Source organism: Centruroides vittatus, unplaced genomic scaffold, assembly GCF_030686945.1.
Source record: "Centruroides vittatus isolate TY-2023 unplaced genomic scaffold, ASM3068694v2 scaffold_2520, whole genome shotgun sequence".
NCBI classification, from domain to species: domain Eukaryota; kingdom Metazoa; phylum Arthropoda; class Arachnida; order Scorpiones; family Buthidae; genus Centruroides; species Centruroides vittatus.
The window spans coordinates 1540241-1556757 of record NW_027122689.1 but is presented as its reverse complement, the minus strand read 5'-3'; the positions used below and the strand labels follow the sequence as shown (position 1 = coordinate 1556757).

The following is a 16517-nucleotide window of genomic DNA, read 5'->3' as shown; positions in this document are numbered from 1 at the left end:
CTGTATAAGGCAGGCCTGACCGGCAAGCGTATTAACTTTAAGCTCGGGAACACGGTATCGTGTGTGTGGAGGTACAGTACGTTCTTATGATGTACCATAACTCTGTACAAAATCTTAACATTAAACTACTACCCGTTATTACTATTATTATTATTATAAATCCACCTCGATTATATTATAAGGTAAAGCCTTTACCGTCATACGCTGATGGATTCCATCAATATAATTATTGCAGTATAAACGATATTTTTAATTATTCATTTTTACAGGAAATTGATATTTCGTTATCTACTTACGAACTTAGTTTCGAAAATTATCATGATGTGGATTTTTCAGTAACTATTTTCATAAAAACTAAAACTTTCTTTTTAAAACTGAGAAAGCACAAAATCGGATGGCATACAATTGTTAATGCACTTCGTTTTCAGGTAAATTTCCTTTTTCCTTTGTCAAATTTTAAATCTTCTTATAAATTGCAATTATTGTTTTTTGTTTTCCTTCCATACAAATCTAATAAAGGTGTGGCTAGCTGTATTGGGTTCCGCTTTACTGTTTGGATTTTATTTTCGTTGGGTCATGAAAGACAAAGACGAAAAACCTTGGCCTGTAGCAAGTGTATACTGGTTTATCTTCACGACTTTGATTAACCAAGGTAAGTCGATACGGTTTATCACGATCATGGTGGAGAATTTATATGACGGGTGGGCGAGCAAGAGTCGGTGGGAGCCGAAATGTAGGTTTTGCAAAATGCATGGGAGCCGCAGTTCTGTACTGTATGGCGGATAGTATGGTAAGGCGAGCGATTTTATTATATAATATAAAACAAATATTGAATTTTTTAATAAACATATTTTCACAAAATTATAAAAATAAAATTGTAAAAATAATAATAAAAAACAGAAATTAACACTTTCAGCAAGAGCCGCATTTGCCCATGTCTGTTATATGAGGTTTCTATCATTATAGGAGTCAACATGAGTACCATCAATCGATTTGCGTCCAGAATATGTTTTGTAATGTGGATGTTATCGATTAGTATTCTGTTATGGGGTTACGGCGGTGTATTGTCGTCGCTACTGGCCGTGCAGGTAAACGAACCCGTGCCCACCACGCTCGAACAACTCTCTGCTGCCCTTGAAAGAAGAGACTATTCCTGCTTATTTATTGGCGAAAATAGCTTTATTCTAAACTTAAATGTAAGTATAAAGTTGTTTTATAAAATAATCCGGTGTAATGAAATAACAATATCGGTTACAATTTTCTACCGACATACAAATACACTAAATGATTATTGTATTATGGGAACACTGGGAATGATAAAACAGAAAACAAATGAAAAAATTTCTTGCAAAATTTCTTGAAAACACTTATCTGTGGTTTTTCTGTATGCAAAAGGATCTGTGTTCACCGAATTAAAGAACAGTAATAACGATTTAAACAGTAGTTAATTTAATAGCAGTGCGAGAGCTCAGCAACATCACCCGATAAAACTTAGAATGACATTTTCAGCGACAATAATGTAGCTTTGGAATCCTATTGAATGTGTGTTTTATATACAAACATCTACCGAAGTTCTTTCGGATAAGCAAAAATATGATATCTAAAAATGACATGACCTGTATCGCGTTTTCTCCCTTACCTGTACTTTTCCATGCCAAACTTAACTGTTTTCTGGTCTTATTAATTGAAAATATACGTGCTACTTTCTATTTGTTTATAAAAGTATTTCTATATTAACATTGTAATGACCGTACAAAAATTTTTTGACCAATTCAATTCTTTTTCTATTTTCCACCAGAAACTGACAATGACAAGTTGCTATCAGGGGCGAATTCTCTAGAGTTGCTTAGCATGCGCCGCATGCTTAAGAGAAAGTTTTGACTGTCAATATATTTTTTATATGAGAACAAATATTCCAATAATAATTTATTCTAACGCGTAAACTGTTTATCTTTGTGTTTCTTTTACACTGGCAGCTAGCGGCTAGCGTTTTAAGTCAGGGCCATACTCGCGGGAACTCGATCGCAGAAAACAAGTGCGCACGCATGACGTCATTTGAAGATTAACAGTAGAGCTTCGTAATCGGAAGCTTGCAGTACCCAGTCAGGAATGGCCGGAAATCGGAACGATTTTCAGTCGGACTGTGTCGTGCTGAATCGAACATTTTTGATACTAGATTTACTTCTAAAGTATAATTTTCATGTTTTTTATATTCTTCAATATATTTATTTTGTTTGTACAAAATGAAGAAATAATTTTTAACGATACGATAGCCTCGATTATTATTATAAAAATTTTCGTTAGGCTTAAAATCGACGAAAATTCAACACGAAGCGACACGCAACGGAGAAAAATTTGAACATTGGACTGGTTAATATATTTTTTCGTACAAAGTCGGTAATCGGAACAAATGACTAATCGGAACAACCCCAGTCTCCAATTGACTCCAATTTTCGACGCTCTACTGTATATAACACAGCCAGATTGTATCGAAAGCTTGCAGTACCCAGTCAGCATACATGTATTGTGTACAGGGCGGATCCACATAGAGATTAATAGGGTTAAGCCCTGGCCCCCTAGTGTCAAGGGCCCACAAAATTTGCATATTATCAGAAAATTTTAATACTTTTTCATTATAATATATTTCATACATTTTATGTGTAGATATAATGAGCTTTATAATAGTCTATATACATTTTTTTTATTCACACCGAATAACGTTTCTGCCTATTGTTCAGTGCTAGAGATAAATCTATTATTCTTATTACAACTTTCAGCATGCCCAAAAATTTTGGTCAGGATTCGCCTCTGCTCCCTATGCTTTCGCATCACGGGACCGAAGGGTCGACATCGCGTCGGCGATGACAAAGTCGTAAGGACTGACACTACTGTATCTTTAAGGACAGACAGTGAAACCTCGATGGCCGTTAAGTTCACTTTCGTGCGAACCGTCGCGGATGTAGGCGCTCGGAATCGGGATGGAGAAGGATGGGGCGAAAAAAGTGCACTTTACAACTCGATTACGGAAAATAATACCTGTTTCTTGATTATATAAAATTTATGTATAAGCTTTAAGCGTGAGAGAGAGAGAGAGTTTACAAACACTCGCGCGTGGTATTTACCTGAAGATCGCTCTCTTGATTTGGGCTCTTTCTTCGGAGGAGGAGACACTATTGTCTTTGGCGGGTACTTGGGATCCTTTGGGTCACCGGCTATCGACGGTTAGGTTTCTGATCACTCGCTATTGGCGGAGTATTGGCGAAGAAGTGTATCCGAGTGAACACACGATCAACCTTCAAGGACTGACGAACTCTCTCAGCCGATTGCAGAGATAACGTTTAAACGCCGTTTAGACCGCGGTTCAAAAAAATTTCATTGCAGATACGGCTTTTCTCTCTTGGCACAGTTTAAACAGCGATTAGAGTTTTTAAATTAAGAGAAATGGTAAAGTGTACTTACAATCTGTCAATTTTATTTTTGTGCAAACAAATCATTTGACCTACTTTCTAGACTTCCTCGATAGCAGATTTAGACACCATTGAGGGAAAGTCGCCATATTCATTTTTTGATCGCAAAGTTTATATTATAATGGATATTGTTCATTGAATAAATTTTGTAAACGAGACGAATCAAGAAAATTATTCATCTCGACAATTACGAAGAGAGAAAGGGTAATACGAGATCGAAATAATTCTTTAGAAATCTATTTTGAAGACGAATTTCGAATTCGGTATAGGTATTCTAAATTTAGATTTTTTCATATTTTAGAACTTGTTATGAATTGTCCATATTGTAAAAACTTGGGCCAAGCGAAATAAACTTTAATCAAATTTTAAATATTATTATTTCTTTTCGCTTCGAAACAATAATCGGAGGTAAAATATTACACAGTCATTATTTATAGCAGATTCCAGTTTTATTAGAAACTTACAATTATAATATAAATTGATTAATTTATCAATTAATAAATGAAAAACAAGTTTCATACTTATTAAAAATTTACTTTATCACTTGAAATAAAAATTGAATTTTTTTACAGAAATCAAAAATCGGATACATGAGAACCTTGGCCAAACATTTTGATTCAAGTCGCCAGTTTTGGCGCAATCAATTAATAAAAGATCCTGAAATAAAAGAAAAATTTATGAATATGTATATTAAATCAAGAACTTCGAAAGGCATGGAAGCCAATGCAATATTTGCGGAAATATGCAAAGTACTCATTGGAATGTTTGAAGAAACATCAAAACTGGTAATTGTCGGTTCTCCAGATTTAATAAAATTCCTCGCCATGGAATCCGATGATGAATATTTTCTATCCGACGACGTTCTTTATACAAGTAATAAGGCGTTTCTGATAAGAAAAGGATTCCCGCATAAAAATAAAATTGACAGATTGTAAGTACACTTTACCATTTCTCATAATGTAAAAACTCTAATCTAATTTAATAATGAATTTATCTTTAGACTCAGAAGATTGTTCGAAACTGGAATCATTATTAAATTGTCTGGCGATACGTTTTTTGAATCAAAACTAAAATCGTCGAATGGTTGGAAACCTTTGTCTCTACAAGACTTGTTTGGCCCATTTTCTGTACTTATCGTAGGTTATATTTTATCGTTTTCTTGTTTCCTTGCCGAATTCCTCGTCGGAATGACTTGCAATCGGATTGTTCCATTGATATAGAAAATTATTGAACTTTTCGTTAGCACAGTCAAGTGTGAAGATCGGAGGTGTAGGGGAGACCGGGAATAGATGGACCATTTTTTGAAACATATTTAATTAAGATATTAATTAGATTTTAAAATTAGTCACCGATAAAGTTTGTACATGATGTGCGCTTCTAGAAAAGTATTATTCTGGGAACTAGTTTATAAGCATCATCATAAATGTAATCAATTAATTTATTATAATTAATTTATCAAATAATTATTTCAAATTATTATTAAATCACAATAATAATTTCTGGATATACGTCTGAGAATTAATAAAATATATACGATAACGCATTTGTGATAAGAAACGGATTCCCGCATAAAAATAAAATTGACATATTACTAATATGTACATATTACAATCTGTCTAATATTGGAAACTTTTTTGTGTTTTAATAAGGACTTTTTAGCCTTTTTCGACAGCTCGTAGCCTAAAAAGAAAGGTCGGTCGCCGAGAATGTATCGTCTGGAACAGAAACTAATGGACGGTGATCCCTACTTGGGCGAATTTGTCCGTAAATATTTAAACTTAAAAATAACCATCGGACGAAAAAATAACAAAATATACGAGATATTATTAATTTCTATTATTATAAGTTTATAATACCAATTTGTAACCACACCAAAGCTGTTTATTTACATTGTGTATTATAAAATTAATAAAAAAATTAATCCATAACTAAAAAATTTCCCTCTAAAACGCATTTCGGGTTTTTTTTTAAAATTATAACCCATCTTCAGTTACCATTCTTTATTCAGGGCTTGAAGCGCAAACGAAAACTCTGACAATTAGGTTACTATATTTATTGTATTACAGTATTACAGTAATATAATTAATTCTTAAAAAACTACGATTGTAAAGTATTTTCTATTTATTGCAATAGAATAAAGTTTTAACAAAATGGCTTAGTAAAAACGGGTTTTAACAAAATGGCTTAGTAAAAACTTTAGTTTTTTTATAACATTTATTTAAGTATGGAGAATTTAAGTCCTTTTATTTCTAAATTTATTTTGAAAAATATCAAATGAATGGTTAAACAATACAACATGTAGTAATTGTCAAATATTGAAACAATAGTGAAATTTCTATACTTAAAAGAATTATATGAAAAAATAAATAAAGAATTAAAAAATTACAATATGCAATTAGGATAATCATAAACGAAGAGTGCAGAACAATAACGATAAACTAACGAATAATAAAATCTAAATGTCGATAATGTGAGACATAAATTTAAATGCAATTGTTCAAGAGAAAAATTTTATACAAGTAAAACAGAACGAAACTTGAACCGAGAATTAAAGAATTGTATTCGCACCCAAAATTAACCAACCTGCACAGCAATTGCTGAACATTGTAGCAATAGTGGATGCGAAAGAAATAAAAATACTACAGAAACGACTAAAAATGTAGCAACGAGTTACGTAACTTTCCCGGGTGCTATAAGATTTTATTTTAAAAATAACATTTCTATTATTAATCATAATGAAAATAGTTTCGTATGTAATGCCATCTGTTAGACAATTTTGTTATCATAATCCATATATATGTTACAGTAAAAACCCGATTTTAGTGAAAACGCGTTTTAACTAGTTGAAACTAGTTTTTACTGGATGTCATTGTTAAAACTAGAATTTACTGCTAGTCAAAAATGAATTCGAGTTAAAACTAGTTTTAACTAGATAAAACGGGTTTTAACAAAATGGCTTAGTAAAAACTGTTTAGACCAAGGTCATTTGGCTAACACGTTCCTATAGTGTATGATGAATTTCGTATCGCTTTAACCCTTTTCCCCTGACATCTCGTTTACGTTTATTTTGCGATCCCTCCTAAGGCAATATAGGTCAGTCGGGCGATATTATTTTAAAAGTTCACCAAAAATCAAATTATCATTATATCTATATGAAAAAAATCACTTACATTTATTAATATCTTTAGTTTTAAATACGATATTTTTCAATGCATTTTATTAGAAAAATTTATAAGAAAAAAAATAATATATATCAGAACTGACACACAAACTTGATAATTTGTATCATTTTGTGAAAATTAACATTGTCTAGTTACATAGTTGTTTGCTGGCACTGAGCCAGAAAGACGTAGAATATTGTTTTGTACAATTCGATGTAACACTTATGCATGTACTGTACAGTAGAGAACCGAAAATCGGAATCAATTGGGGACTGGGGTTGTTCAGATTAGTAATTTGTTCCGATTACCGATTATGTACGAAAAAACATATGAACCTGTCCGATGTTCAAATTTTTCTCCGTTGCGTGTCGCTTCGTGTTGAATTTTCGTCGATTTTAAGCCTAACGAAAATTTTTATAATAATCATCGAGGCTATCGTATCGTTAAAAATTATTTCTGCATTTTGTACAAAAATAAATATATTGAAGAATATAAAAACATGAAAATTATACTTTAGAAGTAAATTTAGTATCAAAAACGTTCGATTCAGCACGACACAGTCCGACTGAAAATCGTTCCGATTTCCGGCGGTTCCGATTAACGAGTCTCTACTGTATGTTTATTCGTTGTAAAATTATCGCGCATTATATTGTGAGATCCCGGGGAGGTAAGAGGGAGTCGTACCTCCCTTTCCGGCGACTCACTTGTGAAGGATGGCTGTTACGTCGACGGCGCGTTACGCGTTACGCGAGTGGAGGAGGAGGAAGGATGGGGTCGACGATAAGGCGAAGCCGACAGTCAAGAAAGACACCATTTTATAACAAAACAAGATTTATTAAAACCGAAACGAACAAAACTACACTTCTACCCTCATATACAAAAAGGGGTCCGGGAGAGAGAGTTTACAATTATTTTTTCATACCTCTTAACAAGTCCGTAATAGACGGAGTCCGGTAAAAGGAGTTGTAGACTGTCGTAGACGGGCACTTAAAACTTTAGAATTCTTTAGAACTTTAGAAAACTTTAGGTTCGGTCGATGGCGCACGTCGTACTCGAGAGACGATCGGAGAGCCCTTTGGGGGGGAAGGAAGCGTCTTTTATAGGTTTTTGATGAGAAAACCGGTCACGTGATCGACAACGAATTGCAATTAGGGCCATAGGTGTTCCCGGGATTCACCAAACGACGAGCTCGGACGCTAACTGTAAATTATCGTGCAAGTTGATCTACCGGCTGCGAGGGAATAATGTCTTATTGACAGATAGGGGACGATAGTTGCCAGTCAAGGGTCAACATTTTTTTTGGTTATGGAATTTTGTTGATTAAGCAGTTGTATATCAGGAGTGAAATAATTCAGAAATTTAGGTTTTTAACTTCCAGATTTCACAATATCAAGCATTTGTTTGAAATCAAAATTTTATACTGCTATCAACTAATATAATGAATTATTATACTTTATTCACTTCACTTCGTATCGAACGAGATTATATCTGTTGTTAATAAATTTTACAAAAATCGATATTTACCAAAGTAACGACGAATCGGTACCCTCGAAGTTTTGCTTAAAAAGCCGGGGTACCGATCGATCGGTACCCCTTCGGGGACAAAGGGTTAATTAATGTTAATAACACAGATGTGTGACCAATGTTTTCAATAAATATCGTATTAAATAATACAAATGTTTTAATCTCAATCATCACTATTTATTTCCTCTAAACATATTTATGTCGCTAAAATTAGTTTTAACTAATGTTAAAAGTTAAAAAGTTGATTTTAGTTTTATCTAAAATCAAAACATGTACAGTAGTAAATTCTAGTTTTAACTAGACAAAACGGGTTATAACAATGACATCCAGTAAAAACTAGTTTCAACTAGTTAAAACGCGTTTTCACTAAAAACGGGTTTTTACTGTAACATATATATAAATTAGAGTGTTTGGATGTTTGTTCGCTATACACGCCTAGACCAATAGACGAAACTCGGCAGTTGCATTTAAACACCGCTAGCTTAGATAATGTCGAACATCCTATTCCCAAAATATCTATTGGACTTTTGTAAATCAATAATTTTCTATCTCCATACGCTTTGCTGGTTTACTCATAGCGCCATCTATTGGCAAAATTTAAGAAAATGAAAAACATTCAATGTGGTGATTTACACGTAGTGCCAATAGATGGCGATACAGTACTTGTAAATGAGCAAATGATATGTTTGAATCGAATGTAAATCGGCAATTACATTTTCTTAATTTTGCTACTTGTAATCGCAAGAAAATATTCTAAAATACAGTTAATAATAAAGAAAACTTCCGTAAGTACGAATTCGTCTTATTTGACGTCGTTTCCTGGTAATGTTGTGGACTGTGTGGAATCGAAAGTGTTATCCTGTCTGTAAGAATTTAATTTTCCATATCTAACAACTCGAGTTTTTTTCATTTCTAAACGGTATTTTCTGAATTCTAATAAGTGCCCTTTAGTTATATCCGAGTGGATAAAACCACCGAACTCTGGTAGTTAGTTAGTGGGGGGCTCGGATAAGGCGAACTAGAGTTTTCCGGGTTTTCTTCACGTTAGTAACACCTAAATAGAGTCCATCTCCCATAAAAGTCTTCCCGGGATGCATCTCCCTGGGATATCGCTCACGTGGCGCGTTGCCATAAACCAAATAAACCAAACTAATTCTAAGCAGCTTATTGTGACACCGTTAAGGAGGATGCACACATGCGACGCGGCAAGGAAAAGCGGTGACGCAAACGCGTCTTCACCGCGCGGCAGCACGACCACACAAGCGGCAATCCGTTTACATTTCGGCGCATGCGTTCAGTATTCAAGATGGCGAACGATATCGACACTCCGCTATCCACGTGTTTACAAATTTTGTTTTGTACGGCTCGTTTTATTTAGCTAGAAGATTTCGTCGAAGATTCGAATGAATATTTTGGATTAGAGATATCGTATTGGCAAGAATCTTGCCGAGATATTTTGTTGGATCGATAAAGAACTGATGTACAAAATAGGCTTATTCTTCGATTAAGATCTCTCGATAAAGAATACTATTTCGAGTAAGACTCAGTTGTTTTGTTCTTTGAATTAAATAATATATGATTACTGTATCTGTGTAGAATTTGTGTTAAATTTATTATTCTTTCCTCTTTATTCTGATGTTAGTTATCTCGGTTAACCACGTCGAACTTTCCGCCATTAAAACACCACGTGATTGTATTTTCTCACGTGACTGCCAGACGAAATGTTATTGGCTGATAGAAACGCGTCTTGGCGGCGACCGCCGCGAAAGATAGAATTCAACCAACTTTCGCGGCACGAAATAGACCTATGCGGCGAGAAAAAGTGACGTCATTCTGCCGCTTTTCCTTGCCGCAATTCATCCTAGATTTTGACTTTTCTTGCGCTCCGGGTAAGAGTCTCGTTACGTTTAGTAACCAGGGAGCAACCACTCGGGAAGCGTGATTGAGGGAGAACGACCAATGAAAATGGATGAAAGAAAGAACGGAGATTGATATAATCCCCGACAATCGAGGACACCTGGCACTCGGTTAACGTTCCGAATAACCAAAACGCCGTATCAACGCGCAAAAAAAAGAAAAAAAAAAACAGTTTCTCGTCTATTGTGCCAACCTGTAACCCGTGCCACTTCGGACTTAGACCGTGTCCCCGACTCCAACGGACGAAGTCTCCCCGTGCCCTACAGACTCGTCAACGCCACTGTCCCGGGGCCACCTTCGATCGACCATCGAAGAACCACATCGACGCCCAGGATGTCCGAACGGCTGATTGTCCTAAAGCAAACTATTTTGTACTTAGTATATGTTTATTTTATGTTTATTTTTTGTTAGGTTTTTGTCAGGTACGTCTCTTCCGCCACCACGCACGTACGAATGGACCCTAGGCCATCACTGACGCGCAATTAACTGATTTCCCCTGGAAGTCGGCTTCTTACAGAAACACAGCTTCCCTGTCATCAAATGTCACGGCATGCCACTGAAAAACATGACAATGCAAAGATTGTGTATATATGTATTTTTATTATTACATGTAAATAAACGTACTAAGAAAGTATATATATATATTTTTTATTTTGGGGGTATCCAGAACGAATTAATGAAATTCCATAAAAACCTATCGTAAATCGATAAATGGTTAACGAACAATTCTGATAGCGAACAAAGACTTGGAACGGATCATGTTCGTTTACCGATCACCCACTGTAATTAGATCACCTAAATCGCCAAAAATACTAGACCTCCCGGAATGCATTTCTTCCTAGGCAGATCGCCCAAGTGTTGCGTTGCCGTAACTATCAAAACAAAACCTTCTTGATGCCATTCGACTCGACCGTCTTTTTACCGATCTCTCCCATCTTATTGACAAGACTGTCTTGTTTACAAAATCGTACTGCCTGCTAGGTAATCAGCTTAGAGGTATGAGAAGGAGTGCATGTCAGGAATTGCAATTTGGCACAGAGTATTAATTGCCCAAATCATGCGCGCATAAAAAAAACCAGACGTGAAGTACTCAGGGGACCGACAACCAGTCAAAATAAAATTCAAAATGGCGACACTCTCTACAAACAGGCAGTAGTGCGAGATTTGCGCATGCATTGCTCTTGGGAAGTTGGAAATGCAAACGTTGCAAAATCGAGCCCCGAGTCTCCCAGACATTGTCTCGTCCCAACTTGTTAAAAATATATTTGAGAGTTAATAGTTACTATTTTATTCGGAAGGTGGCGGAAATACCCTTTAAATTTATTTTTAATATTTTATAAAATTGCAAATTTAATTTAATATGCTGCAGTTCAATTCCTCGTTTTAAAATAGCGTAGTAGTGATGAATTTTAATTTTAATCGTAAAAGAAAAATTAAAGTAAGAAATTAAGAAAGTAGGCCAAGTTATTCCTATTTAAATGTTTCCAATACAGAATTTTCTTGAAACCACTAATGATTTTCTAAATGGACAGTGTATCCCGCATTTATGGCCGAATTCTTCAGAGGTTCATTTGTGTCCTCTAAGTTCTTATAGTATTCATTACATCATTTTAAGTTTTCTTCTCGAAAATACAAACTTAGAGCTATTAAAAAATTTTAATTCAATGGCGAAGACGGATTTTCAATCCGAGGGGTGGTAAAAATGAAAACAGAAAATGCTACAACTAATTTATTTACACTTGCGTTACCACTAAAGGGCGAACAAGGCTCTCTAGCCCTCTAACGTTTGTTTGTATAATCTATCAAAACATTAAACATTAGAATATTCATTTATATTTAAATTATTGAAATTATTATTAACATTAGTGTGAAAATATTTCGATTTATTGTCAATAAACTCAATAATAATATGTAAAATTTGAAAACAATAATCAGGTTTTATCGGTAATATTTCATTATACTGAAACATATTCCTTCAATTGTAAATTGGAAATGATTAATTTTGTCCTTCCAGCAATTTGAATATTCAAAGATGTATTTTCACATCTATTTATTAAAATCTGATGTTTTTTAAGCCTGCGCTAATCAATGCTTCTTCAATGTTCATAGCTGTATTAAGATAACATTCTAAAAATCTCAACCATTCTAATCTTTCCTCAAACTTCTTATCATCACAAGAGTTTGGTCCTCCCAATATAATCAGAAAGTAATCAGCGCAATCAACTATATTGTTATCATTGCAATCTTTTCTATATTCATTCATGTAGTTTTGTATAGTCTCTTCTGCGCACGCTTTATTCTTCGAACATCGTTTAAAATTATCTATAGAAAATAAAATATGGAGTAATTACGTATCATTCTTTTGAAAGTGTTGGCATGCAATGCGTTTCCAGTTGTACAATTCTCAAAATCAATTTTCAAATATACTTCGGCGCCAGCAAATATACCGTTCGCTTATCTAATCGCGCCAATTCATTTTATTTTTATTTTAAAATTATAATTATAAATTTGTTAAGAAATATAATTCTAAATTAATTTAATACTTTCCAAATTTACCAAAATCCTTCTTGGAGTCGTCCCGTCCGGGTTTATGTCCATCTACCCAAAATGCATAACCTAGTAAATACGGTCCACACAAAATAATACTTTCATTTAAACATTGAAATGACGTATCACATTCAGTCTGAGCCTAAAAATATGTGATTAAAATTTAAAATAATTCGAAAATTCAGCTTAAATAAATTTTAATTAATAATTATATGCGAGTAGCAAAAATCTTTGAAGCGTGGCGCGCAAATACGCGTGTCCATATTCACTTAATTAACATATTTTTACCTGGCAAAAACAATTTAAGCATCTTCTATCAAGAATATCAGGCGTACAGAAAATATTTACAGCTGTAAAGATAAAAAAATATATAAATAAATATATTTTATTTCAATATTTAAGGTACAGTACTTCTATCCATTGATATGCGCTAGGTCAAGCGAAAATGACGCGACGCGATTGAGTTAAACCACCCAAGTACTGAGAATCAAACATTTCTTTTACTTCTATTAAATAATTTAGAATACTTAAATATCCATTTTAATAAAAAATAAAAAAATTTAATACAAACTGCAATAGAACGGTCGCGATGAGTCGCGAAGGTTCTACGCGCGACGCATCGCGACTGTTTAGCGCGACCATATTTAAATTATATGCTAATTTTGTATGCTATAATACACTTCAACGACTCAAACATATATATGTTGAATTGACGCTGTTTAAAGAAGATTTCACGATTTCGACTTTAATTTTATTGTAAAATTTCACTAAAACATTAAAGTTAGATGTCATCCTGTCTCCTACGTTAGAAACTAGGTTTACAAGTTAGTAACTAGCCCGTTAATTAATTAATAATATAAATTAATTACAGAAATGAATATAAAATAAATAAAAGTATAGTTTTTTTAATTTGTTCAAGTAAAAACAAGAGGCTGAAGAGTCAGAAAAATGATGGAAGTGTAATAAACATATTGTATAGAACAGATAAATCAGTAGAGAAGAAAGTAAATATTGTCTAGTGGTAATGTAATTATTTCGTAATAACACTGAACTTTCAGACTGGATATACAATTACCTGATAAGAAAAATTCATAAGATAAAGCAGAGTAACGTGATAGAAGAGTCTATACGAATATTATAATTAATTATTATATTTTAATATACAGGGCATGCAAAAGTAAGTATACAGTTGTTATTATGGGAAAAAATATACAGGGAGAAAATAGAAAGAGAAAACATTTATTTACATGTACAAATTAAATCATAAATAACGAATACGTACTAATAAAAGATAATAAAAATTAAAAAATAATAATAATGAACACAAAACATTTGTATTTCTCAGATTATCAACTGTATACCTACTTTTGCATACCCCCGTATAAATTAATATCTATTTATTACTTTAAACCCCAAAGAATGAAATAATTGTAGTAAATACAATAAAAAATCATTTAAAATTACTTACTGATAAGGATGAACGTTACAAAAAGAGTTGTCTCGATTTTCATTATATTATTTAAAAATCTTTGTTTATAATTGGAAGAATATTATTAATTAATCTGACGTATATTTAATTTATATACGACTGATATTTAAAACCGAATTTATTTCATTCCGTGTCTATATTAAGCTGCGATACCTTTTTCATTTACTTCGGTAAAAAGGAGTGTTGAAACCTGTTTGGCGAAGGCTACTTTACGACTACTTTGTCTGTGACTTGCAAGTTCTGACACATTGAAAACATATATAAATTTTAGTATTATTGTAGTTTTTGAATTCGTAGAAAATACTAATCATTAAAATAAATATATAAATTTTTAAGTTGAAAAGTATTAAATACATACAGTAGAAGTTCGTTAATCTGGCAGCATTCCGGAAGTGTTTGTATTTTCGCAAAATTCGATACGTTATACGCCTTAGATGTGTCGCCTAGTAAAGCAGTTTTAATACAGTTGGATAAGCCAACCAATGACAGCTCGTTTCACATGAAATGGATTATGCCATTGGCTTGCTTGTCCAGCTTTATTAAAGCCGCTTTACCATTCGATGCGCTCATCGCCATGTATTCTGTACCGAGGATGTCGAATTAACCGTCTTCTATACAATAGGTTACATATTTGGTTTCTTATACAGCCGAAATTTCGAAATTATAATGTTTCAAAACATTTTTACGGTTAATTTAATTAAAATTTTGACGTCATTTGTGCTAACATCATATTAAAGTAACAATATTTTCTAATTGTTTTTTCTTCTTATTGTTTAAATTATTTTTCATGATAAAGCTCTTTTCTTCGCTCGATTTTGATACTTTTTTGGCAAAATTTTTATTGGGACGTCTCAAAAAAGTATGTAATTTATCTCTTTTTATTTTAATGTATTTAAAATAGAATAAATTAATTTTCGTTTCCGTGTGTTCATGCGTCAAATTCATGAATATACGGAAACGAAAATCATTTTGTACGGGTAAACCTCACGAATACTCACGAAGCGAATGCATGAATATTTGTGACATTAGGCCTACCCTCAAGAAATGAGGCTAAGTGTAACCGTAATGTGCCACTTATCCATTTATTATTTGTTTGCATTGTATATCGATAAAATTCGTACGCAGTGCAGATTAGGCCTTATTTCATTGGCAATAAGTTATGAGTTCAAATGGATTTGTCCGACTGCTGCAAATGCGTATGCAAATGATTACTGGCGTGCGATCGGACCATGACTATAATGCTACCAAAGTACCTTACTGCATCATTTATCAAATCCTTGTTTTGCATTTATTATATTTAATTTTTTCTTTCGAATGATTAAATTTAAATTTATTTTTGATAATTAACTAATAAAAGTGAATTCTTCTGACTGTTAAAATGTAGAATGATGTATTCGAAAGCTTTTCCGAAGTAAATTCGTTATATCCTTCTTTTTTATTCTCGCCATAAATTTTAGTACAACTTTTTATAGAAAAATTTCAGATAAAAATATCCAGATACCCGGTGAATCTTTCTTATAAATGGAATCATACCCCGGCTTTTTTAAAAAAGGAAAGGTTGAAATCGGACTAATTATTGAACGACTCCCCCCCACTGATTATAAATGCAATTCTAGGGTACTCTGTTCTTAGTTAATAAAACTACTGAAAACTGGTAAATCGCAGGGACGATAATTACATTTAAAATTTACAAAAAAAAAAGAAAAGATTTTTGTTATTTTACAAGAAGTCAACAGAAGAAAACACGGGGCCTCGTCATTTTTCATTTTCCGACGTCCTTTTCACACCTACAATCGATCAATTAATAAATTCTTTTGGGACCAGTGCCCGTTAGAATCTGTTGCAGTTCTTGTCAACTCCCTTTATGTTGTCCGATCCTGTGCGGCGTGGTAGCGATCTTGGAGATCTCTTCTAGTCTCGGATGTCATCAATCCATCTTTTATGAGGCATGCTAGCCCTGTTTATCATTCTGAATACTAGGGCCTCTAATTCTGTTTCTGGGGCACATTCTGCAAATATGCCAAATAGTTGCAGCTTTCTTCTGATTACCATCTGTAGGGTGGTTTCTTTAGGTTGAACTTTTCGATATACTTCCTCATTTTTGACCATGTCTAATCAATTTATTTGCAGTAGTTTTCTGTAGCAGTTCCTTTCGAAGACTATGATTTTTTGAAGAAAGATCTCTTCATGGCTCTCGTTTCACATTCCCATAGCATGCCACTGAGAATGCAGGTCTCAAGAATACCGAGTTGGTTCTCGGACTGATTTTTCTGTTCTTCCAGATTTTGCCTTTCCCCTGTCGTTGCTCTTCCAGATCTGTCATATTTCGAGAGGGGTTGGACTTAATTAAGATTTTACTCATTAAAACATTTATATATATATATATATATTTTAAAATAAAACTCGTCTCTA

At 33.4% G+C, this 16517-nt stretch overlaps 1 protein-coding gene across 1 annotated transcript; it reads right to left on the bottom strand.

Annotated features, from left to right (window-relative positions):
- Positions 1-11943: 11943 nt before the first annotated feature.
- LOC136987536 (invertebrate-type lysozyme 6-like) lies at positions 11944-14521 on the bottom strand. The gene is made up of 5 exons (XM_067285283.1): positions 14464-14521; positions 14085-14345; positions 12905-12966; positions 12626-12758; positions 11944-12391 (listed from the first exon to the last, which is right to left on the bottom strand). The coding sequence occupies exons 2-5, from the start codon at positions 14125-14127 to the stop codon at positions 12123-12125; spliced, it is 507 nt and encodes a 168-aa protein (XP_067141384.1). The 5' UTR covers positions 14128-14345; positions 14464-14521; the 3' UTR covers positions 11944-12122.
- Between the last annotated feature and the right edge of the window lie 1996 nt (positions 14522-16517).

Bases quoted from the DNA above. Each gene is read 5' to 3' on its own strand.
- LOC136987536 (XM_067285283.1), bottom strand. From the start codon at position 14,127: ATGAAAATCGAGACAACTCTTTTTGTAACGTTCATCCTTATCA. The intron at 12,759-12,904 runs GTAAAAATATGT...ACATATTTTTAG, and splicing joins GCTTAAATTGTTTTTGCCAG to GCTCAGACTGAATGTGATAC. The intron at 12,392-12,625 runs GTAAATTTGGAA...TATTTTCTATAG, and splicing joins CGACTCCAAGAAGGATTTTG to ATAATTTTAAACGATGTTCG.